General features: G+C 42.3%; 1 protein-coding gene across 1 annotated transcript in view; it reads right to left on the bottom strand.

The window, feature by feature from the left end:
- The window catches only part of NCAPD3 (non-SMC condensin II complex subunit D3), a gene marked incomplete in the record, with an annotated part of 2,635,837 nt that overhangs the window by 1,991,260 nt on the left and 624,481 nt on the right, over nucleotides 1-20,096 (bottom strand). Inside the window, 1 exon segment of the mRNA XM_044081165.1 lies at nucleotides 10,738-10,825. Within this exon segment, the coding sequence (XP_043937100.1) occupies nucleotides 10,738-10,825 (88 nt within the window).

The following is a 20,096-nucleotide window of genomic DNA, read 5'->3' on the forward strand; positions in this document are numbered from 1 at the left end:
TTCCTTGTACTAGGTCTTCTAGCTTCCATAATCACATTTAAAACTTGTTGAGGAAGTTGAGACCTGCTGTGTTTCAACACAGAATATGCCAAGCTGTTAGATGAAGAGAGTGTAGCTTGACATTGAGCAAATGACCGTCCTTCTGAGATAACAGATGAGGAATCAGAGGTAAAGGCCATGGAGGCTTCTTTACCAGACTACCAGTGTTGGCGAGGCCAGTCAGCTATCAAAATCATCTTTGGCCTGTCTTGTCTGACCTTTAACAGTACCTTTGGAAGAAGAGGTAGAGGTGGAAAGGCATACACATGAAGGTTTTTCCAACTGAAAGACAGAGCATCCACTTTCCAAGCTGTGTGATGAAACCCCTTTGTGCAATACTTTGGCAGCTGGTGGTTTAGTGGAGAAGCGAACAGATCTATGTCTGGAGTTCCCCATGACACTGTCAGTTTCTGAAATACATGAAGATCCAGTTTCACTCGTGGGGATCCATGATTTGTCTGCTTAACACATCTGCTAAGGAGTTCTGTGCTCCTGGCAGAAACCTTGCCTGAAGAGTTAGTTGCAGGCTTAGCGCAGTCTCCCATAAAATCATTGCTTGCCTGCATAGAGGATAAGAATGTGTTCCCCCTTGTTTGTTGATGTACCACATGACAGTTGTGTTGTCTGTTAGAATCAACACCTGCCCTGGAAGAAGTAACTCCTTGAAAGCCATTAATGCAAACTGGACTGCTAACATCTCCTCCATGTTGATATGTAGATGCTGTAGTCTGGCAGGCCACTTGTCTTGTATCCACTTTCCATTTAGATGAGCTCCCAAGCAATGTCCGAGGCATCTGTCGTTAAGATCTGACTTGCCTCTGGCGGTCACAGGTCACAGAGTCCCTTGTTTAGGTGACATTCCTGAGCCCACCACAAGAATTCTTTTGAAGGCAAGGTATTATTTGAATGACAGTGTCCAAATCCTGGCAGTGCTGTGTCCATACATTTTGAGATACCATTGTAACTTCCTCATATGCAGTTTGGCATTGGGAAGCACCAGAATACAAGATGCCATGAACCCTAATGCTTGAAGGACTGTCCTTGCAGTCAGCACGGACTGATGAGATAGTTGATGGAAGTAAAATGACAGACTCCTTTGTTTGTCGGGGTTAAAAAGGCCATCTGCTGTATTCAGTCTCACACCCAGAAAGCACATGTCTTGAGAGGGTACTAGACTGGACTTTATCACAGAATACCCTAGGCATCTTAGCACTGCGATAACATATTCCAGGTGCTGTAGAAGAACTTGAGCCAGAATCAGGCAGTCGTCCAAGTAAGGATAGATTTGAATTCCTTGAAGCCTGAAATAAGCTATCACTGGAGCCAGAACCTTTGTGAATACTAGATAAGCCAAAGGGCAATGCAGAGAACTGATAATGAGAATTTCCAGCTTCGAAACGCAGATACTTCCTGCAACTTAGCCTTATAGGCACATGAAGGTAAGCTTCTTTGAGATCTAAAGTTACCATCCAGTGATTTTTGCCCAGCAGAGGTAAAAGCTCAACATCTTGAACTTGGGAATGTCCAGATAAGTGTTGAGGATAGATAAATCCAAAATTGGTCTCCACGTGTTTCCCTTCTTTGGTACAAGGAACAGGCGGGAATAAAATCCTAGGCCCCTTTCTGATACAGGGACTGGCTGAATGGCCCCTATGTGCAGTAACTGAGAAACTTGCTTGTGAGCCTCTTTTCTTTGTGGAGGAGGAACGTCTGGCATGCCTTTGAAAGGGGCATTGTATGGAAATAAAATCTGTAACCGTGGTGAATGATATCCAACACCCATTTGTCTTGAGTAATTAAGTCCCAATTTTCTTTGAAAAGAGACAGTCTTCCTCCTAAAGGAGCTGCCAAACGTGAATCTGCTGGCAGCTGAAAAGACAGGTCATTGGGTCTGTTTACGAAAGGACTGACCCCTGCCCTCACCAGAAGTCTGAGCAGGTGAACTCCTGTTCTAGGCCTAAAAGAACCCTGAGCCCTGCCCCTACCACGTCTAGACCTACCCCTAGACTGAGAATCATAAGCAGGATATGTCCACCCCTTAGCAGGCCAATTTCTACTAAACCCGGTGGCTTCGCATGCACCTGCAAAAATCTTTAACAGTTTGCATAGACTTAGCTTTGTCCTCCATTTTCTTTAAAACTGCTTCCACAGGTGATCCAAACAACACATCAGACTGTAAAGGAGCATCCAAATCCTTGTCTTAACATGCTCAGCTAAATTCTGATCCTTCAACCAGGCATGCCTGCGAAGAACAGAACTGGTAGCAGCCACCCTCGAGGAGGCCTGTACAGCATCAAAACCACATTGCAAAGAATGCTTACCCACTTGTTCAGACACATGAACCAAATCCAGCAACTCTTTACACTCAATACCTTCCAAAGCATCCACCTTAGATTTCAATTGTGAAAGGAGATAATTCTGATATTTTAGCATGTGAAACTGACAATTCAAAGCTCTCATGGCTAGAGTGGAAGAAGTATACATTTTCTTTCCCCACCTATCCAAAGCCCTTGCCTCTTTATCAGTGGGACAGGATTTTTAACCACAGAAGCCTTTACACCCTTAGGCCCTTGGGAAATAGTTTCTGGGCTAGGACTCCTAAACAAGTATTTATGAGCTTCGGGCACCCTATAATACCTATCAGGCTTAACAGGAGCAGGAGGCAAAGAATCAGGGTTCAGGGAAGCCTCTGCAAAACATCTTCCACCACATTCAACACAGGAGGAATAGCTAAGGCCTATGCTGGGGTAAAACAAGAACTCCCTAAGCCTTTTCCTGGAGTCAGAGTAATCCTGGCCTTCCCATTTAAAGTGCTCCCACATGGAATGCAAGGTCTCTGAAAATGAGAAGCTGTAGGAGTGGAATCATCCACATCAGAATCAGAATAAGTGGGATACTCCTGCATATCTTCCAGAACACTGTTCAAAACTATCAAATTCGGTTCCACCCTAGGCCTCTTAATCAAAGTAATCAAATCTTCTGCCATTTTAAGCATATGTTTCTTAGGTACAGAACCCGAAATGCTAGGAGAAGCCCCCACTGAAGCTGAACTAGGCCTACCTCTTAAAGAAGCTTTGGCAACAGAAGGAAAAGCTCTAACTACCTTGGGAAGAGAGGGAAGAACAGTCACCTGAGAAGCCCCCTCAGCCTGGCCTACCTCTTGAGAAGGCACATCCTGTAAGAGTATAGTTTCTGCCTGGGACTCCATGGGAAACCCTGGCAAAACCCTCGGCTCCACTGAGTAAACAAGGTATACACAAGGTATGATAATCCCTATGAGGTATCTGTTTCCCACAAGAAATACAGTTATTCACTTTTTCTGACATCCGGTAAAATACTGAGGCAAGAAAAACCAAAATGTTCCAACTCTGTTTCGGTCTGAAACTCCGGTTTCGAAATATTTCAGTACGCCAACCTGCACGCGGCAAAAGACTGAGGATATGGCGTGGGTCATGCGATTAGGTCATCATTAGTACCCTGACGGCCTTATACTCTGGTATTCGGGCCGACTGGACGCGGACTATACCCTATAGTCAGGACTGCAGCAATGGAAGACGAAGAACATCTTCTCTTTCTTCACAAATTGGTCGAGTCTGCGGAGGTCCAAAATGGGTCTCCAGTCCCCTGTTTTCTCTGGAGCCAAAAAGAACCTTAAGTAAGTTCCGAGTCCTGTTTGGTCTGCTGGGACTGGCTGGATGACTTTTTCTAGCAACTTGTGGACCTCTACAGTTGCATGTTCCCTGTAACTGGGTGGAACGTCCGGGATTCTCCTTGTGGGCGGAGGGGGTGCAAAAAGGTATGAAATACCCTCTGGAAATGATACTTTGTACCCAGCTGTTGTTATATCTCGCCAGGCATCTGGATAGAAAGATAAACAACCCACGACTGCCTCCAGAGCAAAATAGTCAGGCATCTTTCAGGAGCGCTGGTAGGGCTGACCAGAGAAGTGATCTCCGTCACCCTGATGTTTCAGACCCCCTCTGCCGCGAGGTTGGTGTCTTCCATTATTAACGCCTCCTCTGCCCCTAGAGGGGGGTTCACCACGTGTCCTGAAAGGCTCCTCGGGCTTTCGGGAACCACATCTTCCCTCCCCTTTGGCCTTTGAGGTAAGGCTGAGTAGATGTGGAAAAATGGATTAAGACGGTAGACAGAGTCTTTCCTTCCTATTCACACCTGGTCAAAGTTTCCTTCACTTTTGGCCCAAAAAGGGATGAGCCATCAAACTCCGCGAAGAAACACAAGCACATCCAGGAATGTCTTCTGAGAACAATTCCTGTACCCACTGCCCTACTCGCTCCATCAGCTGCATATGATATGAGAAGCATGGATGAGTTCACGACAGAATTTAGGGTAGCAAGCTGGGCGGCAGCTTTGTCAGAGGCCCCTGCAGCTGCAGTACCCTGAAGAGCATCTCCCAACTCCTTACGGAGATCTCTGTAACCTAGGGAAATGGGTCAAACAGTTCAGTGAACAGAGAGCAAAAGTTGCTGAACTAAACATGCGTTTCCCATATCTATCCATGATCCCAGACTCTCTATATTAGGAGGATGAATGGACGATGAAGTCCCAGACATTTCCTTTTTGGTGGCTGCCACCACCACCATGGCATCAGCAGGGACACCTTTGGGCGAAAAGGTTTTATCTGTTGGAGCGGAAATAAACTTATCAGGCCTCCGAGGAACAGGCTCCATGGACTCCTGTGACTCCCACACCCTCCGAGAGACCAGCTGCATGAGCTCATCGAAGGGCGGAGACACCCAAGAGGTGGAGGGTTGACACCTGAAAGCCTTCAAGAGAACCGACTCGTCCTCAGTAGGGCTTTTGGACTGCCAATCACCCCTCTGCTTAAGGATCTCTAGTATCTCCGCAAAGGAGATATTCTTAGAGGTGGACTGTGGGAGCCCTTCTGCCTCATCCAAGTCCGTATCAGATGTTAAAGACTTATGTGGGGAGTCCAAGTGTCTCCTCTTGCACAATCTCTTCCTGGGGACCTCCTCAGTGGGAGCCACTGGGGAGGTCTCGAAAGAGCAGGGGGCACCCTGTGGGGCTACCTGAGGCTCTGGGTCTCCATGGCTAACCTGAACGATGGAAGCAGAAGCAGACACAGGTACTTTGGGGGATGAGGAAGCAAGACCTGGAATTCAGGATGTCTTTGGGGGACAAGGCTCTCCTCATGGCTTCGAAATCACCACGGCTCTGATAAGGAGTCAACAGACCCGTAGGAACCGCCAACCCCTCCCACACCAAGGCCGTGAGGCAGGAACTGAGCTCATCTGAGCCAAAGCCCCAAGAAGAAGAGTCGGCACCAACAAGTCGGTGCTACTATCCTCCCCGGACTTGACTGGAGAATGTCAGCTCCTAGAGTCCCCAGTCGGCGCCGAGGACATCAAAGTAGACGGAACCGAGGACAGTGGAGCAGATCTTGCCTCCAAAGGCTGCACAATCAACAGGTTGGCTCCCTGTGGCTCAGAAGGTCCGGTACGGCTCGGAGGAGGAGCAGTCAAGTCAGGGTTAATGGTATTCGGCTCCAAAGCTAGGGTCGGAGCAGACAATTTAGCAAGGCCTGGTGCCCATAAAAGCTTCTGCACCAAACGATCCACATCCAAATCAGACAGGCTGACAGAAGAACTAGAAGAATGCACCGACGGTGCCAACTGAAGTAGTGGAGATAGAGGCCTAATGGATACCGGCTCCAGAGCTGTGGGCCGGCTCCAAAAAGAAGAGAGAGTCGGCTCCGAGGTCTGTGGAGCCGATGTCACAGGTCTTCCAACTTTTTGGATTTTTTTTGACTGTTTAGTCCTTAGAGTCCACCGAGGATTTGGAGGACTTACTGGCCACATCTGGGTCACTCAACGCTTCATGAAACGGATGCCTTAACAAGCCTCTGTCAACTAATTTCATTCTCCTCTCCAGTAACACCCTAGAGGAAAAAGAGTGACAAATAATGCAAGACTCCTGTAAATGGACAGCTCCTAAGCAGTAAACATAAGTTACATGGCCATCAGTCACAGACATTTTCTGCCCACAGTCTGGACACATTTTAAACCCAAACTTTGGGTGTTTTTGTCATCAGCCAACATCCAGTAATCAAAATACCTTAGGCTTAAACAAAGAACACACACAAGCAGCCTAAGAAAAAGGCACTCCATATATATTTACTATTGAAAAAAACACACCTAGGCTCTAAAGGCACACCACACAGATAAGCCTAGAAAAAGGACACACCAAACTAAACAGAACTAAGCTCTAAACTGTAAAGAGACAGAGTATTAATTTATGGCCCAAAAATAAAAGGCCAACGCTAAGCTAAATACATAATATGGAGAAAAATCTGAACTAGGCAAAAAAAACACAAGAGGCCAATTAAAACTACACTAATAACACACGGTAAAGGGGAGATTTTAAGAAGCTATACAAAACTATACTAACAACTATTAGAAAGAACAATAGAAATTTTTAAGAAATAACTTGCAGAAAATATGTTGTGAAGAAAATACTGGCCCGAGCAAGCATTGGAGCCTCTAATCAGATGCCACGGCAAACTAGCTCTGGGGTTATTTTCAGTGCATCATGGGATAAGGGGCTTGGCCTCAAGCTATTGGTAAACCTTGAGCTTTGCAAACGGCCATACCGGAGCCGATGGATCTGCTCCGAACCCATCAGTAAAGAATGAATGGCGAGATTGAACAACTTCACATTATTGCTTCACAATGAAGATCTTTGTAGAAATTGTATTGAATGTATTCCTAGTGTTGGCTAAATCCATATTACAGTTATTTGCATTCCATTAAGTGCTACACTTCTCTGCTTTAAAAGAAATGATTGCATTTGCCAAAAAGCACTCAGTCTGTAAATCTACCTATCAGCTGATTTCCTCTTTTAAATCCAGCTCATTTATTTTCTGGCTGTAACAGGCTGAACCAGTTAATTTTATTTTATAAAATTTACATAATCTAGTCCCTGACACTTCTTACATAACCTTTAAAGTTTGTGCAACACTGCATACAAAACCTTACATTTACACAACTCTCTTTTTAAATCAAAACATCGACTAACTTCCTTTTTGTTTATAGTATTGTTTTATGTCAACAATATACATGTATATAGCTTACATACTTTACCAAAATTAGCTATTGCTATTTTTATTGAAATGTATCTGTATTGCTATTTTTATTGCATTGTATATCTTTGGAGCTTTTTCAGCAGAGGCCCGGGGAGAAAAGGGCAATAGCTCAGCCAGACACTACCAGTCAAAAATGTAAAATAAATAAAATAAAATAAACAAGAAATTTGTATTTTAGTTTTCCAGCTTGCACAACTTCAAATATTAATTTAAATAAAACACTACTGTTCTGTTTTTTGTCTATAATATTTTGTCTGTTCTTCATTTGCGTTTAAAAGTTGGTATCCCACAATTCCACCAGAGTGGGTGGGGTTACATAATTATGTATGTAAATTTTATGTTACTCAGCATAGAGATTTTACCTATTTTCCATGCGCCTTTGTCCAGATTATTTATGATTTCAGGTTGAGAGGTATGTCATCAAGAAGGGTCTGACACCAGAAGTGGCTCTGTTAAGTAATGCATATGTCTGAAGCCGGAGACACCTTTCAACACATTGCAAAATCTGCATCCTCAGGCATGCAAATAGCACCATGTAGAATGCAACAATCATTAAACTCAGAAGGCACAACAATGACAAAGCTAGAGTCTAGTGTTCCATCTCACCCAGTCGGCCAAGATCACAACCTCCTGGAACCGATAAATGTTAGGAATAAAAGGCATTTAAGCGTGTTAAGCTCAAGCAAGCCTTTCAGCAGATGTCAGAGAGTATTTAAAGCAACCAGGGACCTCAGCCACAGAATAATCAATGGCAAGAAAATTTTCATTATCAAGCAACTATCCAGTTAAGAAAATACTTGGTGCTCCTTCTCCTGCAAGGTTTCAGCCACCAGACCATAATCTTGCTAAAGAATGTGGGTGCCGAAAGAAGCGTAAATGGCAACACTTGGTGCAGACAGTCCACCCAGAGCAAATAAGATAAAACTACTGCCAAGACCATGAAAATTTATCACCAAAATGCATCCCTGATGTCCAGAAGTACCATCCATGAACCTTAAAGAAATAAATATATCAGCTCCAGAAGCTGACCATCCAAAACCAAATGTAAAAGATGTTCTGGTTGAAGTTGTAGAGATTCTGAATGAACTGAACCCAACCTTCTGGAACAAATACTCAAGTGTAAACCATCCCATGCATCTTCCAAAACAGGAGTCGATGCAGCCCCTACGAACAATAAAAGTTTGTATTTATCCAAATACCTGTTGAGAAAGAATGGCTTTCCAGTAGACCTCTTTCTGAAAGATGAACTACTGGGCTTAAAGATGTGGCAACAGTGTTTTAAGACACAGCAGACAAGGCAAAGTTAAAAAGGAGGCCCCCCCTTGTACAATTATAAATCAATTCTGATAAAGATGGAACAGATGGTGGGGTCTTCCGTAGGGGACCTAAAGAACAGGAGACAAGACTGTATGACATTTCATAGCTTTCCTTCGGGAATAAAAAGACATCTTCCTCTTTTGGTGCCAAACCTACAGAAACAAGCAGGTGGAAAGTAGATTCTTATAAAAGATCCTTCAAACGTACGAGAGCTTGCATCTTTTATCGGAGGGTTGTCAACCAAAGCACGTAAAGAATGTTCAAAAAGCATCTGTCCGCTTATCACCTCCTTAAGGAAAGAGCATCTCAGATACTGCATAATGCACCAGCGCACACCATGAACCTCAAGCTTCTTATCCAAACTCCACAAGCATTTCTGTTGAAACAAAATAAGACACAAGTACCAATAAATTCAACCAAATCAATAAATGCCCATGAAATAAAAAAAATGATGCACCATTTCTAAGATGTGCAGTGCAAATAAAACTATACGAAGCTCAAAATTAGCTACAAGAGTTTTTGTTTGTTTAAATTTTGTTAAATGGGTAGGTGGACTAATCCAAAGACCTTTTTTCAGATATGACTCAGACACAGTTGCTCAGTGCAATACACTACAGTAGGTCAATTGAAATTTGTCATAGATCACATGAAATTCTTGACAATAGTCGATAAGAAAGCATAAGTTTAAGTTCAATGTATGTCACTAATGAAAGTGCACTGGAGATTTTTCTAGGATGTTGAAAACAGTAGAAAGACAACTGTCGACGAGATGGAAATGATAGCAATAAGGCAGTGGTCGTAGGCAGCTAGTAAAACTCTTAATTTACTAGCAAGGAAATTAACCGAGCTAGGAACCCAGAATGAAAACTGTATCAAAACATTTTCATAGTTTCATAGGTGTGTATTAGGCTAATGGCCCTGGAGCCTTTATAAGCCTAGCCCATAGGATTACCCTGGCCTTGTGCCATCCAACCTTAGTTCCTGGTGCCTCTGTCGAGCCACTGTAGTGATCTCCGATGTGAATTTTCTATTTCCCATCCACTCACCAAGATTTCTCTTGAGGGCCAGTGAAGTGCTCTGCTTGACATATATGGGAAGTCTATTCCACAGCATGGACAGTCTCTGGGTTATGAACCTGTCCCTCCAGCATGTTCTGTTGATTGTGGTAATGAGGTTGAGTTCTCTGGAGAGTGTGGTGCAGAGGGATTTGGATTGCTTTAGATGTAGCATTTCAAACAGAGCTGGGTCAGACATGGCTTTGTAAGTCAAGCAGAGATAGTCTCCAAGTAGGCAATATGAGACAAAGAATAGATGGAGTTTTTTTGAGTCTGTCCATATAGGGCAAGTGTTTAAGGCCCAGGATCCTATTTTTGAGGTATTTTTGCGGCCTTTCCTATTGTTCCAGGTGTCTAGTGAGATACATGCCAAATGGAGCATTGTACTCAATTGGCCTAATGAGGGAAGAGTACAGGGAGACAATGACTTCTTTCTTCCTGGATGCAAAACCCTTAGTAATGAGATGTGCCACATAGGACTTTCTGACCACAGTGGCAATGTGGTGGTCAAGAGAGAGGTTGCTGTTAACTTCTGCTCCCAGATCTCTTAGAACGCCTTCTGTGTTCAGTGGACTACCATCAATCTGGTAATTCAAGGGAACCAGGTTTTTCCGGAAGGGGATGAAGACACATTTTTAGGCATTGAGCTTAAGGCCATGGTTCTGACACCAGTCGTTTGTCTCAGTGAGGCCTTTCTGTAGGATGTCCACATCACTTGGGAAGTTAATACCTCCCAACTTGCAGTCGTCTGCGAACTTTGTCAGCCAGAGTCCCTTTGTGTTGGCCTGGACTTCAGAGAAGTAGACAGCCAACAGGAGAGGACCCAGGACCGAACCCTGTGGACTTCACTCGTGACTGGTCGGTAGTCTGACTCAGAGTCAGCTACTTTCACACTGTGGGTTCTATCTGTGAGCCAGTTTGCAACCCACCTAGTGATATAGGGGTCGATGCCTAGCTTAGTGAGACTTTCTATGATTAATGAGTGGGGAATGGTATCAAAAGCCTTGGCCAGATCAAGGTAGGCTGTATGAACCACCTTGCCTTCATCCACAGCTCTGGTGACCGACTCAAAGAAGTCGATCAAGTTGAGCAGGGATGATCTACCCTTCACAAAATCAGACCGTGTGGGATCCAGAGTTTGGTGATTCCCTTAAGCTCCTTACATTTAACAGGTCAAAGCTTGTGGAACACTAAAATTCATACCTGATCACCTTCTCCATGCATTGGCAGACAAAGCATCTTGAGCCCGTGGTAAGCCAGTTCTGGAATAGATCTCATTCGACTCACATTTCTGTTAAAGATAACATCAAGCTAATTAATACAGCATATGTAAATGAGATCACATGTAACAATAACATGAAGCACAATATATAAATATAACAATATAACCAGAGATAATCTTTTACACTTGTTAATCCTCGAACATACTACAGAAATGTGAAACAAATAACTGAGCAAAATGCAAGACTAGCGGTTTGAACACGTGACAGCACTGGAATGGGAGAACTGGCACGTCCATCCCAGCGGGTAAGTATGACTAAGAGGAAAACACAACCACAAACAGACAGAAAAGATGGCACATCAGTGGTTGTCCACTGACCCAGGCAACTATTGGATCATCAGCCTACTCTGCAAGGCCATGGAATGCATTATCATGGATCTTATAAAAAAGGACATTGGCAACCTCCAAAAGCTTGACCTCACACAGTTTGGTTTTGTCAAAGGGAGATCATGCCTGTTAAATATGGTCGACTTGTTCAAAACAGTTACCTAAGACATAGACAAGGGGCAGGCGGTGCACACATTCTATCCTGACCTAGCCAAAGCCTTCAACACTATTCCCCACTCAGGCATAATAGTTGCTCCCTCCCCGCTAGGAATCAACTCGTATGTTACCAGATGGGTAAGCTACATGGCTCACTAATAGAACCCACTCAGTCAAAATAGGGGAAGCCACCTCTAGTAGTAGACCCATAAGGAAAGGTGTACCCAAAGAATTGCTCTTGGGGCATCTACTATTTGGGATATACTTTTCGGAGGTGCAACTCAAGACTAGTGGTCTGTGGCGGACCAAGTTTGCAGATGACTGCAAGCTGGGTGCTGTCAAATTCCCCTGGTGATGTGAACATCCTCCAGAAGATTCTTCCCCAAACTAATGACTGGTGGCAGAAGCATGGCGTCAAAGTGAATGCCAAGAAATGCATCATTATCCCCTTTGGGGAAAATGGCATCCCCACTAACTATAACATTAACAACAACATACAAAGCACACAATCAGTACAGAGGGTCTTGGACACCCAGGTAGATAACCTGGTTTTTGACCACCACGTTGCCTCCATTGTACTGAAGACTTTCTACATGATCCACCTCCTAAATAATGGTATTTCATCCAGGAACAAAGAGGTCATAACATCCTTTTACTCCTCCCCTATCAGACCCATTATCAAGTACAATGTCCCCTTCGGCACATACCGTGCCAAGCACATTCAGTAGCTGGAGAGATCACAGAGGTTCCTGACCAGGAAATTCCAGGGCCTCAAACACCTATCCTATACAGATAGGCTAAAAGCCCTGTCCCTCTACTCAGTCTCATACAGACTGCTCAGAGGTGACCTGTGCCTGGCATACAAGGCCATCTCAGACTCCGCATTGATGGAGTTGCTGCATATTCGCAAGTCAAACTCCACTCTAGTAACTCGCACACAAGGCCTCAACCTGGTCTAGGACATTAATAGAACTTGTTGGCAGGCTAGATTTGTGTCCCAAAGACACCCATCTATGGAAAAGACTCCCTGTGTCAAGCAGAGTACCTCTCTAGCCCTCTAAGATTAATCTAAACAACTGGATGGGAAACAGAAAATGCACCCCTGGGATCCCACCTGTGCCCCTGCTGGACAGGGGAAACAGGGGCTGACTTTGAGGAAACATGGGTGCAATTCTTAGCTAGGCTTCTCCGGGATAAAAGCCTAGTATCCTCCTATGAACCTATATATACATATATATATATATATATATATATATATATATATATATACACACACACACATATATATATATATATATATATATATATATATATATATATATATCTACACACACACATATATATAAATAAATAAACACACACACATATATATATATATATATATATACAAACACACACATGTACGTATATGTATACGTGTGAGTGTGTATATATATATATATATATATATATATATATATATATATATATATACACACATACATAAATATATATATATATATATATATATATATATATATATATATATATATATATATATACACACACACACACACATATATATATATATATATATATACATATATATATATATATATATATATATATATATATATATATATATATATACACACACATATATATATATATATATATATATATATATATATATATATATATATATATATATATATATATATATATATGGGATTCGTCAATTTGCTCGAAGTTTCACTAGCTCGAACTCCACTTCACCGAGTCCACTTGTTCGAAGTAGTGAAACTTCGAACATTGACTTCGGCAGGCACACTATAGCACGGAATGGGAATATTCCCTTTTCCCTGCTGTAATGTAATTGCGGAGTTGGTATATTTAAGTAGGGGGGTGTGGGGGGCATAGCCCCCCCACATGGGGGGTGCAGGGGAGCTAGCCCCCATGCAAAAACATGTTTTAGTGTTTTCTTTTGGGTAGTAGACTTCAGCGAAAGTGCACTTTCATTTAAGTGGACTTTCGCTGAAGTGTAGGGTCTACTGCTTAATTTCGGAGAAGTGTATTTTCGATGTTAAGCAGTAGACCCATATATATATATATATATATATATATATATATATATATATATATATAAAATGTACATATCTGTATATGTATCGTACATCATGTCATAGAGCACATCAGGCAGCGAGCGCTCTCCAGCCACTCGTTTCAGTAGTTGTCATGGTATAGTTTTACAAGGTCGGGTTGCTAGCCTGGCACCTAACCCTCTGGGCTTGACACCAGAGGGTGTACCCGCAGACAGACAGACAGACACACACACAGATACAAAGACAGACACCTAGGGCTAATTTAGAGTGTCCAATCAACCTGCTGTATGTGTTTGTAATGTGGAAGGAAAACAAAACATCGAGAGGAAACTCAAACACAGGAAGGACATGCAGACTCCACAGAGAAGGCACCCCAGCCAAGAAACAAACCAAAGAACCTCTTGCTGTGAGGTGACAATGTTTATATATGGGTCTACATTGTTTCACTGAAAGCTCATTTCACTTAATTTCAATGCACCGCAACCAAATCACTTAAAACTCACTTAAAAGAATCTCATTTCACTGAAGTGAATTTAGTATAAATGGAACTGTGTAGAGTACCTAACGGCAAGTACAAGGTATATACCTTTTTTCCCCACCACAGTGCAATCCTGCAGTTAGTATATATATTCGGGGGAGGGGGCATATCCCCCCCACATTGGGAGGTTTGGTGGGCGTACCCCCCCCCCCACTTAGTATGGGTATATATTGTCTTCTGGAGAGAGTTAGTCATTGGTGTTTTAAGTAAGCATGTCTATGGTTTAAAATGTATTGTTTTGAAGCTTGCGGTCTTCTTTCAGCTTTTCCTGGTTACAGGTCGCCACAGCAGACCACCGGTCCACTTATAATTTGCAATGGATTTTTACAGTGCTGTGTTGCCAGCCCAGCACCCAATCTTCAAAGAAGGCACACACAGATCCACGCACCTATCTGCATGTCTTTTAACATTCAGTCAACTGCAGGGAGGATGTATATAAAACCAAACAAGGTGGGGGGCTGTGCCTAGGGCTGCCACCTTTTCAAATGCCCAAAGTGGGACATTTTTGGAACAAATGTCATATTTTGCATGCCAAAAAGTACAGTTTTGTACCTACCATAAATGTAGATGTTCGAGTGCTAATACAGCTGCAGTCATAACAGATAGGTTTTCCTGCCGTCAGGCGGGTCCTCGGTCGGCCGAATTCCAAAGTCTAGGTCCGGCGTCGGATGTCGTCGCTTCTTCCCCGACGTCAGTGCGACAGTGGTATAAAAGAACCAGCCGACGCCATTTTCTTCAGTTTTTCTTGCCCCATTTGTCAGGTGTCCCCAGAAGGAAGGCAATACATAAATTTATGCAATAATGCAATGCAATATAATCAAAAAACAGTAGTTGCAAGCAAATATACCATAAAAGAATACCCCAATCAGGTTGTATGAGGAGGTGTTAGCCATTAGGCCTGTCCCAAGAGGGGAAGGAGGGAGGGAAACCTGGACTGCAGCTGTATTAGCACTCAAACATCTACATTTATGGTAGGTACAAAACTGTACAATGTTCATCATGCATACAGCTGCAGTCATAACAGATGGGTAGAATCCCAAAGCTAAGAAAGGGGTGTCAGGCACTAGGTGGAACTAGCAGGAGCTAGGATGCCCTGCAAGACTGCAGTGGCAAAGCCTGCTCTAGATTTTGAGTATAATGGTAGGTGATAGTGCTTGGAGAAAGTATGTACAGAACTCCAAGTGGCAGCTTCCAAAATATCTTTGGTAGGAACCCCCCTGAGGAAAGCTGAAGAGGTAGCTGTGGCCCTTGTGGAGTGAGATCCGATGCCTGCAGGTACAGTTTTACTATGAAAAGAGTAACAAAAGCGTATGCAGTGGGCTATCCATTTTGAGATTGTCTGTTTGGAAATAGGCTTCCCTTGAACTCCTGTAGCATAGGACACACAGAGTTGCTCTGATTTTCTGAAAGGCTTTGTTCTGTCCAAATAACGTAGCTGTCTGTGAATGTCCAAGGAATGTAGTAGTCTCTCCCCCCTTTGTTTTGAGGATTAGGGTAAAAGGTAGTTAAGTGGATAGCCTGATTCAAGGCTTCCCTAGATACTACCTTTGGCATAAAGGAAGGATTGGTTCATAAGGAAACTCTGTCCTGATGGAAAATGATGAAAGGCTGCACAGCCATGAGGGCTTGTAGTTCCGAAACCCTGCGAGCTGAGGTGATAGCCAGCAGGAAGGCTGTTTTCCAGGACAAATATTGCAGTTCTGTTGAAGCAGCTGGCTCAAAAGGAGGCAAGGTCAGTTTTTCTAGAATTAAATTGAGGTCCCAAGCAGATGCTGGTTGTTTCCTTGGGGGTTTTATATTCTTAGCCCCTCTGAGGAATTGTCTTAAGAGGGGGTGAGAGAACAAAGGAGGATCAGTGTTGTATTCTGCAGAAATGGCTGAAGCATGGATTTTGATGGAGGAGAATGAAAGTCCACCGCTTAGCAACTCCGCTAGGTACTGTAATATTTGAGGTAAATTCAGTTTTCCAGGATTCTGGCCCTTTTTCTCATTCCAGGCACAAAACCGCCATTTTGCGGAGTAGGCTTTTCTAGTAGAAGGTCTTCTGGCCTCCAAAATGACGTCCTGCACCTCCTTGGAGAGTAGGGTCTGTTGTGATTTTAAGGAATCTTCCATGCGGCTAGATTGAGTGTTTTCAGCTGACTGTGAAGAGTTTTGAAGTTGTGCTGAGTAAGTAGAAGAGGCATTAGAGGCAGGATCCATGGTGGGGAGTGCGTCAGGCTCCTCAGGAGTGGGTACCAGTGTTGTCTTGGCCAGTCTGGAGCAATGAAAATCATCTTTGGTCTGTCTGCTCTGGTTTTTAATAGAACTTTGGGCAGCAGAGGAAGAGGTGGAAAGGCATAAACTGTCATTGTTGTCCAACTGAAAGAGTGCGTCCACTTTCCAGGCCTGTGGATGAAAGGTCCTTGAGCAGAATTTTGCCAATTGGTGATTTCTGTGGGAGGCACAGAGATCTATGTCTGGCCTTCCCCATGCTTGAATTATCTTTGTAAAAACTTGAGGATGCAACTTCCATTCGTGTGGGTCTGTCATATTTCTGCTTAGGTTGTCTGCCAGGGTGTTTTCCTTGCCTGGCAGGTACTGTGCTTGAAGTTCGATTTGTAATTCCAGAACCATGTTCCAAAGAGACATGGCTAGCCTGCATAGGGGGTATGAATGGGTTTCTCCCAGTTTGTTTATGTACCACATTACTGTGGTGTTGTCTGTCCTTATCAATAGCTGGCCTGGATGCAGTAGGTCTTTGAAAGCTATAATAGCATTTATTACTGCTAGCATTTCCTTTTGATTGATGTGTGGGTGCTTTTCTTTTTGGGACCATTTGCCCTGAATGCACCGATCTGTCATGTGCGCCCCCCAGGAGTAGTCCGAGGCGTTTGTTGTGATGACTTGATTTGCTTGAGGCTTGCAGAATGGGAGACCTGTGTTTCTTTGGCATGCTTGAGCCCACCACAGAAATTCCTTTTGAAGACATGGAATCAATGGTATTATTGTTTCCAAACTGTGACTGTGTTGAGACCATAGGTTTTTTAGGTACCATTGAAGTTTCCTCATATGCAGCTTTGCACATGGGATTAGTAGGATGCAAGATGCCATGAATCCCAGAGCCTGCAGGATTTTCCTTACAGTCAGGCTGGTGAAAGTTGCCAGTATTCTGAAGTATTGAGTTAGGTGCCCTTGTTTCTCTGGCGTGAGGTAGGCCATCTGGGTGTTGGTATCCAAGCTGGCACCCAGGAAAATTATTGTTTGAGAGGGTATTAGCCTTGATTTCTTTTTGTTGACTGTGTATCCCAGAGAATTCAACAACATTATTACAAACGCCAGATGTTTCAGAAGTATGTGCTTGCTGTCCGCTTGGATCAGGCAGTCGTCCAAATATGGGTATATTTGTATCCCTTGAAGTCTGCAGTAGGCAATTACTGATGCCAGGCATTTCGTGAACACTCTGGGCGCAGTAGACAAGCCAAAGGCCAATGCAGAGAATTGATAATGTGTTGAACCTGCAAGAAATATGAGGTATCTTCTGCAATCTTGTCTGACTGGGACATGCAGGTATGCCTCCTTGAGGTCCAGTGTTACCAGCCAAGACTCCTCGCCCAGCATGGGAAGAAACTGCTGTAATGTGAGCATTTTGAATTTTGGCACGAGTAAAAATGTGTTTAGGATGGGTAGGTCCAAAATAGGTCTCCAATCTTAGCCCTTCCTTGGTACCAGGAATAGTCTGGAATAAAAACCTTGACCCTGTTCTTGTGCAGGTACCTCTTGAATAGCTTTCATGTCCATGAGATCTGAAATTTGTTTTTGTGCCTCTGCCCTTTGATTGTGTGGCAGGTTTGGCATGCCTCTCATTTTTGGAAGGGTGTGAAAGTGGAATCTGTAGCCTCTGTCTATAATGTCCAGAATCCATTTGTCTTTTGTGACAATATGCCAATTTTTCGAAAATAATGCCAGTTTTCCACCTAAAGGTGCTGCCATTTGAGCCTTGCTTGGCATGCAAAGGGGAAAGTCATTGGTTCTGCTTTCTGAATGGCTGTGAACTATCCTCACCACCTCTTTGAGTAGGTGCTTGCCATTGTCTGCCTCTAAACGATCCTTGAGATTGCCCTCGACCCCTTGGGCGCCTGTATCTACCAGGCCATTAGTATAGTTGGAGAATATCCCAGATTTAGCTACAGAAACTGCAGCAACCTCAAACAAATTCTGTGTATTGATAAACATGACACATCCAATAATGTGACCATATCATCTATAAATGGGACTTATCCATGTGGCCATTGCCACGTGTGTCCACATATTTCGAAGAAACAAATTTTTGAACACCCCCAAGGTCTATATACCTTTAAACCGAATAGTCACTATAATTGTGACAGTACCAACCTTGTGTATATTGCTACATGTGAGTGTTGTCCTGCATTCTACGTAGGTCTCACTAAGAGGAGACTAAGAGATAGACTATACAACCATCTCTATGACATTAGAAAGAGAAATGAACAGAACGCATTAGCAAAACACATCAATGAGTTCAGTTCACACTCCTTCACTTTTAAAGTTTTACAAACGATTAGTAATAATGCTAGGGGAGGAGACAACACTAATCATTTAGCTTGTGTTGAACTCAGATGGATACTCTTGCTAAAAGCACATGTCAACCCTGGCATCAATCAATTTGTTTCCATTAAACCCATACTGAACAACAGATCTTTGTGATTATCTTAATTTTATACTTTTTAGATACTATTGACAGATTTATTTTTTAGGCACACACACAAGTGTGCTTTATTTTGGTTTATATGTTTTGCCTTCTTTTGAAACTATTTTCTTACATTATGTGTTTCACATAATGAAATTTTTTTTTCAGATATCTGGTTCAATAAATATTAACATTTATATTTAAATCTGGATCAAACGAACTGTTATATTCCAACACTGCAATTACTTTATTATGATCAATATATAGCAGTGGCATTTCTTATGTCTTTATGTTTTTATGTATTTACATCATAATACCACTGACTTACTTATTGAGAATATAAGAAACGCATATGTTTTTTCTCTTATATAATTAATTTTCATATCCAGATACCTCAAAATTTTCTACCCAGCCACATTAAAACTTGTTATATTGAGGCAGTATACTGACAGCGGATAACATACTTAATTATATTATTTTGTATGTTACTGAGTTATCTATTACTTGTTTATTTGTTTAATAGCATAGATAGTCAGTTCGTTTTTTGATGTCACAGGTTTGTTCAACCTAATTTTCATAATCTATTGAATGCCTAACCCTTGTGAGTGATACATGACGAATTTCAACAGTATCGCTGGCTCCCTACGTTATAGAGCGGTTTCTCCCAGCTATTTATTTATTGTCATATTGACTTATATTAACACTTACCAATGGAGATTTTTAAAAATGTTTGGTGTTTTATCATTTGTTCTTAGACTCTTTAGTCTATGTAATGTCCATTTATATGGATCCACTTCTTCTGTTTTATTCTCATTTTTTAACAAAATTTAATTAAGGATGTTTGCTATGATTCTTAACGTACTCTTTTACGCATTTTTGTATACATGATATGTAAATGGAATTTTATTAAAGCAATTTATAATGTTCAGGTTGGCCAAATACAAGAATTTCTTACTACATTCCGTTAAAATGAACAATTGAGGCACAGGCCCTTATTTGTAAGATTTTTTATATCAGAGCAACATCGGAAGTTTAAAAGATATGTTCTCTACGATGGGCTCTGTTTATGAGTCTTTGAACTTCTGAATAATGTACAACATATACGCTCCCTATGTTTTTATATATACAGGGAGCTTGTGCAATGTTTCAGTTACAGCTATAGAAATGTTGCTTCTTTATGCAGTTTAAGATAAATCACATCACTTTAGCCACCTACACTGAATTTATTGTTTTACAGTTTCACTGTTGATGTTTTAAGTTATATATTGTGTCATGCTTGAAGTTATATGCTATACATAAAACACAAGTATTTTGTATTTTAGACCGTCAGGAGCACTTTAAGCCGTTGTTTGAGGAGTTGTTTAATTAATTGGTTAATTGATTTGTGGATTGTTTGAAAGACCCGCCAAAATTTTTTATATAAAATATGTGTCCTCTTGTATGTAATTAAATCTGAAGAAGCATAGTTTTTTCTATGCGAAAGCGCTCATT

Source organism: Protopterus annectens, chromosome 8.part0 (assembly GCF_019279795.1).
Source record: "Protopterus annectens isolate FY-2018-M chromosome 8.part0, PAN1.0, whole genome shotgun sequence".
Taxonomy (NCBI): Eukaryota; Metazoa; Chordata; order Ceratodontiformes; family Protopteridae; genus Protopterus; species Protopterus annectens.